The 14,911-nt window shown below is 42.9% G+C and overlaps 1 protein-coding gene across 4 annotated transcripts in view; it reads right to left on the reverse strand.

Annotated features, from left to right (window-relative positions):
• SH3PXD2A (SH3 and PX domains 2A) overlaps positions 1-14,911 on the reverse strand; it is a 235,269-nt gene that overhangs the window by 6,916 nt on the left and 213,442 nt on the right. For all 4 annotated transcript variants that reach the window (XM_066554682.1, XM_066554681.1, XM_066554684.1 and 1 more), the window contains one exon: positions 5,432-5,549. In XM_066554682.1, coding sequence (XP_066410779.1) covers positions 5,432-5,549 — 118 coding nt within the window. The remainder of the gene's footprint in view (positions 1-5,431; positions 5,550-14,911) is intronic.

Below are 14,911 nucleotides of genomic sequence, written 5' to 3' on the forward strand. Positions count from 1 at the left end.
CACCACATCAAACACAGACTTCTCATGCATTTCAGGTAGAACAGCTAAAGCAAAAGTGATGGATAAAAACATCAAATAAAGTTTGCAGTTTTCAAACAAGATTTTGTAGTCTCTACTCATTTACTATCTATTGATTAGACATATCAAAGTCAGTTGAACCAGCAGTGAACTGTGTAGAAGAAAGCCACTAATCATACTAAGAAAGGAGCCTTTCTGGACAAGAAATAGCTACACACAAGGTAAAGACCTTCACCAGTTTGTTTTATGCCTCCCCTAGACAGTACTAGGCAAACTTAGTATTTTCCCACACAGCAAAAAAGCAAACTAGTAAGTAAAATATTTTAATAATTTGTAAACTTCCTAGTGGCAACTCAGATTGAATATGGGCTAAAATAAGGGTGCACAACACCTTGTACAGAGAACCTGCACCTGCAGTTTAAGATCCTTGTGCAAGCCTCCCTCCCTGAAATTATAAAGAACACTGGCCCTCCTTCCATAATTCCCAGCTCTGCATGAGCAGCTTTCTGCCATGGAACATGTGGGACTCTTAAACTACTGCAGCTTCTTCTAGCACTGTAAGATTGAGAAACAATTTGTCTGAGGAAAAATGGCTTTGATGGAGACTGATTTTCCTGAACAAGCTACAGGCAATTTGAAGAAATAAACTGGGAAATGTGAACAGACACCTGAATCCAGTACATGTTCCTGAAACACCATCCTGAGCTGATCATGCTACACTTCAAACTGAGGTAATTCTTCCACAACTGGGCTTTAGGGAAGATTTTTTTTTCTAACTTCTGCCATTCCTAACACCTCAGCAGGGATTTCAGATTACAATCAGACTCCAGGGAGGACCATGTGGATGAACTCTGCTTTCCCTAATGAAACCCTTACTTGCAACAGGGAGAGTCACTGAAAACCTCTCTACTCTCTCAAGATACCCAAAGCAGGCACTTGAACTGTAAGTGAGAAAGCAGGCACCATCAAAATCCTGGTGCCCAAGAAATCTGCAGGAAATACAAAGGTTAAAACAGTAGGGCTCTAAGGTTCTTTATTGAAAAGGGAGCCTCATTAGACAGTAGAGGAAAGAGCTGGGGCACATGGGATATGAGCAAATAATTTCCTGGCAGGTGAGCTTCTTTGTTATAACAGCACTTGGATTCTGAGGTTTCCAGTGAGATTTCTGCATCAAATCTCATCCTGGTCTTCCTCACAACATCCACACACTTGAGAGTGGCTCTGGGACTTTACAGGGAGAACAGGAAAATGCAGTGTAGGTTTGATTCTCTAGACTTCTTTATTATAATCTTCCTGTATAAAAGCAAATACAGCTCTAGCAATGACTACAAGGATCTTTCTGTCCAAAATCCTGCCTTTTCCTCCTCACCCACCTAGACTAGGCAGGATACTAGAGATTCTGCTTCTCCTTACATACTTGCCTTCTGTCACACATGAAGGTAGATATGTAGGATCTCTCCTGCTCAGGGAGTTTAGTGGCAAGTTTTTCCAATGATTCTGATGTCAAAGGAAATCATTCCAAGAGCTCTGAGCTTTCTGTGATGCATGGAGACTAACAAGAAGTAGCAACCTGGTACTAACTTGATTTGACTTAAAAATATACAGAGCATCCACTGTGTGATGCTATGTCAAGAAGCAATTTGGATCTATTCAATCTTGTTCCTTTTGAGGCTTTTCTGCTAGGCCTCAAACCAAGCCAAAAAAGGAAAAGGAAATAAGGAAATACATGCCACAATTCCTCTTGTGTCAAGGCATCACCCAATGCCATTCTCCAGCCCTGAAGACTTCTGGTTTCTTTCCTTTTGCAACTGACAGCCCTTTTGCAGAGCTGCTGATCAATGCTCTCTGCTGCCTTTGCATCAAGGGAGTTTTTTTTTAAAGGACATTTTTGAATTTATACTATGTGGAGGATGTCATCTGTTGTGCAAAGTCAGCGAGAAAAGACAGTCTACATCCATCTTTGTTTGTGGGAGACTTAACATGTTTGAGATCAGAAAGGCAGCCACATGCAGGTTCTGCATTGGCCTGTCAGCTCTCCTGCCAGCTGTAAGTATCTGGATAAGCCTGGGTAACCCCACTGCTACAAACACCTCTGATCTCACATAGTTTCTCCCCATGAATAACAGCAGCAACAGATGGACAGTTAATAACTCTGGGCAACATACCCTCAGCAGAGAGGCTATTGTAGGCTACTTCCTCCTGTGCCAGCCAATTTAACCTGAAGTTAATGCTGAGCAGTAGTTACCAGAAACTACCGGTTTATTTCTGCAATATCACAAATAAAAACTACTTACATAAGTGAAATATGCTTACATTTTTTACCTTAGTCCTTGAATTTGTTAATCTTTAATCCCTTTGAAGAATAACCTTGGAAGATTCCTTGATCTTCCCCATTTTATAGGTGAAAGAATTAAAACAACTGTTAATCAATTTCGGCAAAGCACTGAACCAGTAACAACTTTCATTTCACATCTTAAGAGTTGACTCCCAAGTATCCCTCCTTCCTTCCTTTATATTCAGAACCTACTGCAGACATTTGAAATCCCATCCTAGACTCCTCCTCATTTCAGTGCTGCCAGCACCTCCCAGCTGTGCTTCATTCTCATGGGCTGAGGCTCAGAGCAAAATGAAGGACATGAAGACAAATAAAAAAAGCTTTACTTAGTATATTGGTACCAACTTGGCCTGCAGTCAGTCCACTTGGGCACCACATGATTGTATCTGTTGCTGCCACCTGGAGACAAAGTAAGATCTAAATGAGGGATGCTAATGCCAGCTATGGGCACCCTGGGAAGCACAGATCTACTGAACTCAATGCAGCAGTAAGCAGGATCCCAGGACAGAGCCTTTCTTTCATTTCTCCCTAGTCCTGATTTTTTTTTAAGTCATAATGCATGTAGGGCAGCATAAAGACAGACACCAATATTGCCTCTAGCTTGTACAGCATTGAAGTGGAGGGTCTCAGAATTAGGTGCAGTGATTTGGTTCCTTCATGCTTCCAAAACCCTCCCTGATTATATTGCGTGAAGGAAAAAATGGATTGAAACCATAGGAATGTTAAAAAAAGTCAGAAGTGCCTCTGTAAGTCTGAGAGTCACATCTGCTTTCCAGCTCCAGAGCACTGGAATTATTCCAGAGGGAAGCAAACTAGGGAAATAAAAAAAAAAAAAAAAAAAAAAAAAAAAAAAAAAAAAAAAGCAAAAAGAAAGAAAAGAAAAAGAAGGACAGGAAATGAGGATCAGCACATGGCCAAGAATTTGGAGAAATTACATATTTAAGGTGGAACAAGCTAATGTCTTTAAGGTGGATTTCATTTACAAACTACTGGATTTGTTTTTCTCTCTACACATTGAAGTGTGCTCAGTCTGTTATCCAGCCCAGAGTTCAACTGCTCCCTCCCTCAACGTTCTCCTCCTGCTCCCTCTCCCCTCACACTCACAAGAGGAGAATGAGTTGCTCCTTCAAAGGCACTCAATACTCAGAGAAGCAAATTTCTGCAGGAAGGGAATCCTTGTCTGAGGGTTACCTAACAGCATTCAGGGCAGTTTACATGTAACAAAGAGCACAACAGCTGGAGATCAGCTACCCAGGCTGCAAAGGACCAGCTTGCAGGGATGGATCACATCATCAACATTTCTGGAAGTGTTGCCCATGGAAAAAAAAAAACCCTGTTTCTAAGAGTTTAATCCTCCAGGAGGAAAGCAGCACAGTGCTCCAAAGCAGCAGAGAGGAGCACAGTTGGCATCCCCTATACTTGTCACACATATGGGGAGCACATAACATCTTCCAACAAGAAGAGGGGTTTTTCAAATCAAAATGCCTCTTCCAAGAAAGCCAAGCACATGCTGCAATCCCCAGCCATCACGGTGTGGCTGGGGTATCCACTGTCCTTCCAGCAGATTCCAAGAATGGAGATGCCATGGAAACCACTGCAGCAAGTGTCCTCATGCTCCAGAAGGCACTCCTGGTGTATAGAAAAATGTGTCTTTTGGGTTGACTCAAAGAGGTGTGTGAGATAAAGGGGAAAAAAATTCAACTAATTGTAGGAGTTGGGAAACCTACAGTAGTAACCAGGCTACATTGCAGAAATAAAATAAAAAAATAAACTAGAGGTGTCTTGCAATGGTTCTCCCCTCAGAAAAACCTATGAGCTTGATCCCTGACTTTGGATTCCACTTCTGTAGACAATTAATGGAGAAAAAATGTGACCTGACCAAACCCAGGCATTTCTGAGCTCCTCCTATCTGGAGTGCCTTCCTGGCTCCACTGCTATCTTTATTAGCTTATTTGCTCCATGGGATCATTAGACAAAAAACTGATTTTTTTTTCTACTAAGTAAGGGAAATCAAGAAAAACAACAACACTGCTTCAGTCAGCATTTTCACAGTCCTCATCCATAGCCAATAAATCAAGCAGCATTCAAACAAAAGCAAGCTATAACTTGAGGAGGGAAAGAGGAAAAAAATCACTATAATTACATGTTGAATGGAAAAAGATGACTATATGAGATGTTCTGCACTGCTGAGAGACAAACCTCCATTTTAAGCTACTTGTTGCATCACATCTTGTTTGAAGAGAAATGGGATGTCACAGCACTGAGAGGTTCACACACAGATACAAGACAAGGGGCAGAACCACAGAAGAGCACTAAAACCCAAATGCTGTGTGAACCTAGATGAAGAAATCTCTCATCAAGTGCTCATCCTGACACCCTACATCACTGAGACAATATCTAATTTACAGTCTCCCCATAAGCATTTGCAAAGGAGATTCTTAAGTCAAAACTCTCTGCTAGGACCACTGTTCCAACTAGGTAACAAAATTTGATATACAATAACAGCTTCACCTGCCCTTGGAATGCAGTCCCTCTACATTAGGAATATCCAATGTAGACAGACAAAAATCAAAGCAAATTAGCTGAAACCATGGGTAAGCTTGCACAAGGGCTATAGCAAGCAAACTGATCTCATATCCCTGAAAGTAGCACTACTTGCCCCAAACAGCTCAAGAGATCACAATCAGCCTTTCAGCATAGCTATAAATAGATTTAAATAGGTTGCAGAGTAACTCTTATACTGGAAACACATGAAAATTATATACAACAGAAAGCCTTGTTAGGTCTCACAGATCTTAATTCAGATATGGGCTTTTAACTTGAAGCAAGAAAAAAAACCCTCTAAAACTGCAAGTTAAGGCATTTCCTCACTGGAATGGCCCACAGCCTTTGCAGACACTGTAGTGTTACTTTAGTCACCATCCAATTGCCTCAGACTTTTCTTTAAATTTCTTCAAGAGGCATTATGAACAATTTGGGCTTCCCTGTCCAGCTACAGAATGATTTAAATGCTAGCATTGAGTGAATGATCAGAAAGGCTCATTGTCACAGTTCCTGCAGATTGCACAGCTCCTTTACCTGATGTACCACCATCCTTCCAGGTTCTTTTGGATGACCTCCACGGTGACCCCTTTTTCAAAGCCAATCTCATCCTTCCCCTGGCTGGCATACGGCTGGATGGTGACATATTTCTCTTCTGGTGAGGGGAGAAAAGGCAACATCAGTTAGGGTCAGGATCAGTCCAGCTGCTTTTCTGCACTGCTTGCTTTTAAACTGTTCTGCAGCGATTACGTGAAGCCATCACAAAGGCGGAGCCCTGCTCAGGGGCCCACTGGTTATTTATGCTGACGACATGACAGATAATCAGCCCCTTGCCACTACCCTGCTGCTGATAATCACAAAATGTTTCCATGCCAATAATGACACAAAGTCCCCAGAGAGCTCCCCCCCTCTTCTTCCCGCCTCCCTCCCCTCTCCAAGTTCCTCGAGCGGGTAAGGGAGAGGATTTGAAGCTGGACTTAACTCCCGGACTGTAACTTGACAGAATCAATCCTGCTGCCAAATCAGCCGAGCATCACGGCGGGAGCTGCAGCCAGTTGGCTCTTTGCACACACACATGGCTGCACAGAGCATTGTGTTACTGAAACCCGAGCACTGCATCCCCAGAGGGACACAGCTCCCAGCCCAGAGGGGCTGGCCCAGCACACTGCTCTCCTTGCGCCTCCCAAGCAGCACAGGTCTACAGCAACGAGCTTGAAACGTTAAAAAAAAGGTGACAGAAGAACAAAAGAGGTTTGCATATGACAGGAAGTGATACAGCATATGCATTCATAGGTTGTGAAGTGCTTTACAAACGTACTTTTACTAAATCTGACTCCAGAGAAATGCACGTGTTTCACTGGTGAAGGAGGGCCAGAACTAAGATACACACTTCAAAAGCACAGACTGGATTTCAAGTACAGTGTTTGAGCCAAAAACTTAGCATCCCTATTCACCTCCAGCATCTATCCCCGTCCCAGCTGGGCAGAGGTTTTAAGCAGACTTGCTGAGAGCAAGCCAATAAGCAGAGCAGAACAGACATTTGTAAACATCTTTTTCCACCTACCCAGGAGTCATTTACTGCAGCATTCCCATTACACCTGAGGTCACCCTTTCCCTCTGGAGCTGAAAAAATTACACCTGTCAATGAAAACTTAACTACCACCCTTCCTCTGCAGCAGCAGACATGGGAAGTGTCACAGAACCCCTCTCCTCAACCCAAACTGTGGTGCATGTGACAGTTTCTGTAGCCAGATTAAAGACAGGGAAGGCAAGCAATGAAGTGCATCCCAGTCAGCCTTCCTAGCACTTCCTACCAGCAGTCACAACAAGGCAAGGAAAGAATAAATGGAGGGCTGTCAGTGCAGAGGAATGGGCAGGAAATGAAGTGAATCCAAAGCTCCTGATCACTGCTGAACAGAGGAGCCATGAAAAGGCTGCAGCAGCTTGAAGCGAGCACTCTTTAAGAGAGTAAAACAGATCCAAGCAGCTGTTTGGTTTTGTGGCTCAGCTGTATTTTGTTGCTGGGTGAAGCATGGAAACTAATGAAAAATAAACCAAAGCCCTTACTGAGATAGAGTAAGAAATAATACCTCAGAAAAGGGAAAGTAATGTTGACAGAGCATCTGATAGCAGTGAATTCAGCAAAGCTACATCTCTGAAGTCAAGTTCCCTTGACTGGTCACATTTGGATCCTTCTAATTCTGATGGGGCAAAATCTGTCAAAACCTTTGTAACTAAGAGGAAAAGACTCTTTGCTGCTCTCCCCTAGGAGGGCTGCTTAACTGGCTTACCACTGGTAAGAAACTCCAGCTAGTTTGTAATTAGCACCATCAGCTTAATGACACCTTCCTCACAGAAATATTCTACTACAAGATGGGGCCTGAAAAATGAAACCTGGCAAATGAAATCCCAGCCTCCAAGTCACAGGACAGGACAGTTTTCCTAGCTAGGTTTCTGCTCTGAGTGGTAGAACTGGACTAATTTTTCATCTATTTTCAAGTCTGCTGCAGAAGGAGCTCCATGTCTGGTTTCCACTGCAAGCAAAGCACTAAACTGAACTGCAGAAGACCCCATGGCAGCTAGATTGTGTCCCTCTAAGGGCCAAGGGAAAGTTCAGAGCTCCTCTGTCCAGACACACATTGTTTCAGACACTTCCAGGGATGTTTCTAGGACAGTAATACTGAGCTAAGCATATATTTGCTGTCTTGGAAGAAGGCCCTCTTTTTTCTTTACCCCACACCAAAGCTGCTTTATAACCCAGGCTGTCAGAGGTCACCCTTGCCACTAGAACTCCCACAGAAATTGCTGTGTTTATTCTATTTTTCCTCTACAAAGACACCAGGCTCTGCTTCAGCTAAAGCCAGCTATTCAGCTCCTCTTGCTGGGCAGAGTGGTCCCACTCCTCAGGGATGTGGCTTCCCTTCTTCTGCAGATAACCATGCACAGGGTGCTCATTCCTAGCTTCCTACACAACTTTCCAAGCCTCTCTGTGAGGAACTGAGACAGTGGTCACCCATCAACACCAGCAGCATTGGAGGCTGATCACTCAGGAGAAACAGAAAGGCTCTTCTGAACTGCCACCGTCTCATTCTGTCCATGAGCACCCTCACTGCTTACATCTTCAGTCCTGTGGCTGTCAATTCAAGACTACTGCTTTTTGAGAATAAAGCCCTTTAGGTGACTCCTCCCTATACAGAAGAAATAATAAAAAAAAAAGAGTGCATGGAAATAGGGAGGGAAGAGAGAAAAAAAGGATCTCCCATGAAGCAAGACAATTAAAAGTGTTAAAAATCAAGTCTAGAAAAGAAGGTCCCACGATGTTTTTGTTTACCACCTCTATTTTTAAGCCTACAGATAAAAGCCAGGAAGTCACCATTACAATTTCCCCTTGCAAACTACTTTGACAGCAAAAATTACATTTCCAAGATTACACACATTTGGTTTCTGTCAATGCTGCAGTAGGTACTACAAACATACATGAGGTTTGTAACTTAAACAAACTGGAGATATGGGCCCCCTTGTAATCAAAGTGTAAATTCTGTTTTGTTTCTCAAAGATTATCTCTAGCCGGTGGACACTTTGTATAAACCAAGATTTGCTGAAGGGAGCAGGGGAGCTCTCAGTGGACGTGCCACTGAAGAGGACTGATAATAGCATTCAACATATCAGATTATTATTCAAAAGTCTTTAGAAAAGATATTTGACACTTCATGACTGATATGTAAAGTTACTGTAGAGACTTAACTCAGATAAATGGTTTCATGAGAGAATGAGCAGAGCGTCAGACGGCAGAATGACACCGCTCCGAGTTACACTGACAAATCTGATGTATCATGCTGGCTTCATTCAGCTTCTGTGACAGGCAAGAGTATAAAACAGAAGTCAGTGAACCATCCCAGACCTACCATTGAAGTTAAAGGCCCAGATCTACAGAGAATACAAAAGCATATAATTTTGGTTCATTAAGTTTTGACTTAAGAATTACCAGGGAAAAAGACAAACAAAAGGATAATTCGTATTCCCCAGCTGCAGCTTCTGTTACATCAACCTCAGTGTTGAGGTCTAGTGGGCAGAATAAACTTTACTACATGCTACAAAGCACACACACCAGCTAAAAGGCTGGATTCAGAAACAATGGGATCAAAGTCCTACCCCCTTTGAGCTAAAAATGGCAAGAAGGCAGCTCTGCTTTTAGTGAGTGACATCCAGAGATCTATTAATTGCCAACTTCACTTCCATTCCTTTATCACTAATTTGCAGGCCCAAGACATCTTTCCCAGCTGAGCTGAAGAGGTTCCTCTCTGGATTTTGAGCTGCCCCAGTAAATCCAAGCAAGGCATGCATGAAGAGGCAAAGCCCGCTTGGCAAAGAGCTACAATACACATCTGTCACATCATGCATTACCCAATTGCAACCTACTTAGGTCGGAAGGGTAGGATTACTGTGTGTCATTCTCTCTCCTCCCCAGACACAGACACTATTTAAAATACACACAACCAGAATTTTTGCACTATTTCAACCACCCAGCTCATACCTTGCTGCTGTAGCTGTGCTCTGCCCAGCCCTCCCAGACACTGTGGCAATCCAGTGCTCAGTCCACTACTTATTCCAAAGCCTCAATTCCCTATCAGTGTACCTTTCTCCTCTTCCCTTTCCTCCTTCCCAAAAGAAGGCAGGCTTTTATGTTGCTCTGGTTCTACCTAAAGTCTCCTGAACAAACACAGTAGAGAACTGGGACCAAAATATAGGGACAGATCTTGGTGGATCACTGGGAAAACAGCAAGGACAGCAGAGAACAGTATCTGTGCCCTTGGAACAGCCCACAGTACTACAGAGAGGGCTTTTTCAAGAGAGCAACAGTTTTTTTTTTTTAGCAACAAAGATTTTTCCCCCAGAAAATGCAGCACAGGTAGGGCTGTCCAGCTGGAAGGTGTGCACATATACAGGACAAAGGATCTGAGCTGCACAGTGCCCTGCATGACAGCCACATACACTACATGGTCTGTACAGATGTACACAACAGACCTGGTACAAGGAAATCACAGGTGTTTGAGTGTTATGGATCACTTTTTTACAAGTTTTTAACATCTACTGTCCTTCTGCAACCACTAGAAGAGAAAAAAAGGAAAAAGGAAAGAAAACAAAAACCCCCACCAAAATAAGAACACAACCATTTTATGTTTCTCCAGCAACACCATGGTGTTTTGCCAAGCTGAGGCCTCTTCTACAGATAAACAACAATAGCTCTAAAACTAAAAAGACACTTTAAAACCAGTTTTTGAATACAGAGCAGAGTCAAAACAACTCATACAAAACTTGATCTAAAACCTGGCTAGTTTAAGCACACCCATGTTTCTTGTCCCACCCATTTTAAGATGAAGCTAAATGAAGTGCAACTTTTCACATAAAACAAATTTATAATACAGCTATTAAACCATCATATGATTTACAGCAGAGCAAGATGACCTGTAGCCACCTTGGCAATGCTCATCATGTAGCAAGAGGTCACCTCTGCAGTCACAGTGTAATGAGGACTGAAATACTACTTCTGTCTTGCCCAGCCTGTTCACTGGCTATGATACAACATAATGGCTGCAGAAAAATGAGGGATGAGACATCTGACTTCTTAAATTTTAGGAAGACTTAATGTCAATGACAATTATTTTTGGATAATTGCAGACCTTGACAACTGTGCTTTTTTTCCCCCCCCTTTTGTGTAGAATTGCAGCTTGCACACGGTGAGCAATTGGGTACATTCCAACACAATCCCTTTAAACAACCTATTTCTGAGTAAGTTTTCTTTTGTTTCACCAAGTAGAAAAGGGGAACCTCAGAAGAATTTTTAAGCATTAGTTATGGCATTTTCCATACAAGGTGACCTGTTAGGACACCAGTCCCACAGGAAAAACTTCAGGACAGCTAGGATGAAGCTCCATTCCCTCCTGAACAAATTGTACTGACTTGGCTGACAAAGCAAGACACTGAACCTGACAGAGCCTGTGAGGCTCCTCCAATCCCATCTGTCAAACCAGAATTCCATATTTTGCATGTGTGACTGAGCACATGGAAGTTATGAGGTGCCTTGAAATGGCAACCTGGTCCCTCCTCTGCCTGTCTGGATTTATACTTAATGTCAGGTCAAGGAAAGCAGACCTATGGTTTTACAGCTCGAGTTGTAACGCAGAGCTTCAGTAGCTCTTTCAAAATCTTCCTCATTCTATCTTCCCTTGGCACTGTTATTTCAGACTCCTCCTAGTCTATCACTGAGGTGCCAGACTTGCCCTGACATTTTCAAAGTTCTCCACCATTGCTGCTCCTCACTGGCCCTTCAGTGACTCTTGCACAGCCACTACAGCAACCTCCTGCCTGCTTTGCTCCCTTCCCAGCCTTTCCACACACACTGCTCTCGCAGAAGGCTCTTGGCACAGCACTTCTCTGGCATTTCAACCAGACTCCTACCAAGTGCATTCCCAATTCAGTTGTTCCTTCTTGAATTTTCAAGCCTGTGTGCTGTGCCTTGCTTTAATGCCCTACTACACACACTCACACGTTCATGTGGATTTCCCATTCCTTCAAATTCTGTGATCTTTTCCCACTCAGCCTCATGCCTTTCATATGATGCCTCATCAACCTGAGCAGGCTCTTTCCTCGATGGTATCAAATAACCTGAAGCTCTCAAATCCTTCCTAAAAAAAGCCTTACCTACCCTATTTCCTGCCTTCCCAAACAAGCTTAGTTTTAGTCCTTCTCTAAAAGCTTTTAAAAATACTGAAGAAGGATCATTTTACACTGTGAAAACCCCTTTGGTTGCAGTAAGATTCATGCCAAATTGCCACTTGCCCACGTTCCTTTGATGCACAGATCTCCCTCTCTTTGTTTAGGCTGTAAACTCTTTGGGACAGGAGCCTTGCCTTGAAGCAGCTAAAATACCACGCACGTTTCCAGCCCTGCACAATCAGCCTCATCTTTCCCAGGCAAACAGCCAGTGCTCAGACATTTCTGCTTCCAAGTTCTGAGAGCCCCAGTTCACATTCCTCTCCTTCACCTCTATTTTGTAAGTTTTCTCTTTTCTGCCTCCATTAATAAGCATGGAAGCTATCAGCAGTGCTCCAGGAGCCAACCAAATAAGGGAATCATTTCCTTTGCTCAGCTGCTGCTTGTACATGCCCCCAACTTTCTGTGACCCCCTCCTGGGTTGATATGCTGGTAGGGGAAGGGATAGGGGGGCACTGGGCTAGAAATAAGCCAATTAATGATTTCTCAGCAAAATACAACAGCCCCAAACCTACATCTTCCAAACCACAGAAGAATTTTCTTTCAAAATACTTTCCCCTCTGTCAGCAGTCTGTGTTTGCCCTCCCCCACTCCTCCGCTCCACCCCCCCTTTGTCAGACCTGCTTCTGGAAAAAGTCTCTCTGTTCCAGAAGCAATGCATTAATTCAACATGGACTTTGTTTTACTTGCTTAAATATGCAGAGAGAGAATGACTGTCCACAGTTATCAAATGAGTTCATCTGCAGACAGAAGCTCTTCAGCCTTTGTCCCTCTTCCCTCCCCTGCTTTTTGTTTTAAATAATAGAAAACCTTGTGCCAACAGATAGAAAAGAACAATAATGACATTTCTTCTAAACAGCTTTGTATTGTGCATGCTCTTACTTCAACCGAGCAAGGACCAATAAGCATTTACCACTTTCCTTGGAGAACAGAGCAAAAGAAAACCCAAACAAACAAACAAACAAAAAAAAAACCAACCAAAAAACCCAACCAAAGGGGAGAACAAACTAAGTCTGAAGCTGCTCTGTGCTGATTTGATTTAGCACAGCAGTCACTCACAGTCTTCTGCTGTGAATGACAAACATTTCACCACCATCAATCACAAGCAGGAAAGAGTGAAAACAGGGGGAGAAGTCTCATGGAGGGGGCTGCCAAAGAGGGCAGAGCAGCTCTGGTGACATTCAGGAAAGTGTAAGAGTGCACAGGCACATCAGCCAGGCTGGATTACCAGTACTGACCAAGTGCTCTTTCCACAGATACAAAACTGGCTGAAGAACCACCCACCTGGGCTAGGACATGGGGTTCCAGTATTAAAACCAACTCAGGATGAGGTTCAAGTATCAAGACCACTGGGTTACACAGCTGCCTTCCCTCTACACACCACCTTTGCCCATCAAGCTCCCTCACTCCCTAAGACAGGCAAGCAGTGGGAAGTTCTAACTTCAACTCTTCCAATGAATAGCTTATTCCTTGTGCTAGAAGCTACTCCTAAATAATTGGCTCATTTGGCAGAAATTCAGCCCATATGTCACGATATTGTTGGTATGAATAACTTTAAAGTGCTTTCCTGCATTGTAACAGCTCCAGTTGAAAGCACTGGGCACAAAACCAAAGCAGCAATAACTTAGGTCAGATATCTGGCATAGAAGACAGGCATGTAACATCCCAATTTTGCCAATCAAACTGTAAAAGCACAAATGACTTTTCATTAAATTAAGCCTGTAAATAATCCTAAATTCCCTTCCAGGGGAAGTTCCAAATAACTGCATGTGTAGACCTACTATTTAACCCTGTACAAAACATGAACTCTGCAGCTTGCAGGTCTAATGAGTGTCAAGTCTGAGGAAAACTACAAACTTTCAGGCTTCTCCTCACAACCCATATTTGTATTACAGGAGTTTCAGAATGTATAGGAAAAAGTTTAGAAAATGTACCACATTTAACATTAAAAAAAACGCAAGATTTGCAGCTACATAAGAAACACAAACCAACGTAATCTCTTAGATCTGGGCACACCACAGACCATTTTAAAGAGAAAAGTTCAGCAACAAAAGTCATCTGTTTCTCTTTGTAGAAACAGACTACAGCTGTTCCCTTTGCAGATTTTTTTTCAGGTTTAAAAAAGGAGCACTACCATGATATTTAACAATTTGTCTTTCATATTTCTTATTCACAGACCCAGTAACATTGCTTCCAAATATGTGGAGGTCAGAGATGCCTACCCTCTTCAAATGGCATTGGAAAGGTTAGAAATAAATAAGCCATATGATACCCCAAATAATTTTCCCCCATCAGGCACAGTCTAACAGGGAAGCAAACACTCTTCCCTTCTGCACTCCAGCTTTCTCAGTGTTTTTAATATTCAAGTCACTTAGAAAATTCTGCCCTTCAGAAGCAATGCTTAATTCCTTTGATTCTGGCCTTAAAGTGATTCTATCACAAGCCTAACTAATAAAAATGCTTATTAGTGGTACCCAAGCACAAATACAAGGGAGGCATCCTTTACAGCTTGCTTTTAAACTCCAATGAACTCCTGGAGCTAACCCTTCCAGCAGCAAGGACTATTTCAAGCAGAATATTGCTGGGTGGGAAGAATTTCAGCCAAAATGTTTAATTGAGTTTGTTTCCAAGGAAGAGGCCAAGTGGGGAAGGGGAAGCTGTTCTGCTTCTGTTGAACAATTCTGGTAACCTCCTGTTTGAACAACTTGAGTTCTTCTGTGCTTTGGAGCAAGGACTTGAAGGTTGGCAGGGGACTGTATATATACACTTTGTGCATTGTGTCATTTCAGTGCAAATTCACCCAAATTTGGCCTTGTTAGAAGTCTTCTGGGCTGGGATGGGAGGGGAAGATGGGAGAAAATCTATCCTGACCTCATATAAACTGTGTTTTGTTAGAGAACAGCAGGCTGGACACCCAGAGAGACTCATACTTTCAACAACTGCAGTTTGGAAGGCGTAGATGTCTGTACAGGCTGCAGTTCTGCCAGATCATGAAGCCACTGTCTCCAACTTGTGCCCATTTATTCAAGTAACTTTATTTCCAATAAGCCTGCTCTTGTAAGGATTCCCTAAGCTATCATTTCTGATGACAATAAACAGCTTATTTTTAGCCAGCCTGGCTAGCTGTGGCTGAAATACATTGGAGAGACCTTATAGAAGCAGCCCAGCCACAGAGGGTGCCCCAAACCTTGGACAAAATCACAGATTGCTGAAGTCTGTGCCAAGTCCAAGTGCCAAGATTCA

This window comes from Molothrus aeneus, chromosome 8 (assembly GCF_037042795.1).
Source record: "Molothrus aeneus isolate 106 chromosome 8, BPBGC_Maene_1.0, whole genome shotgun sequence".
In the NCBI taxonomy this organism is placed as follows: domain Eukaryota; kingdom Metazoa; phylum Chordata; class Aves; order Passeriformes; family Icteridae; genus Molothrus; species Molothrus aeneus.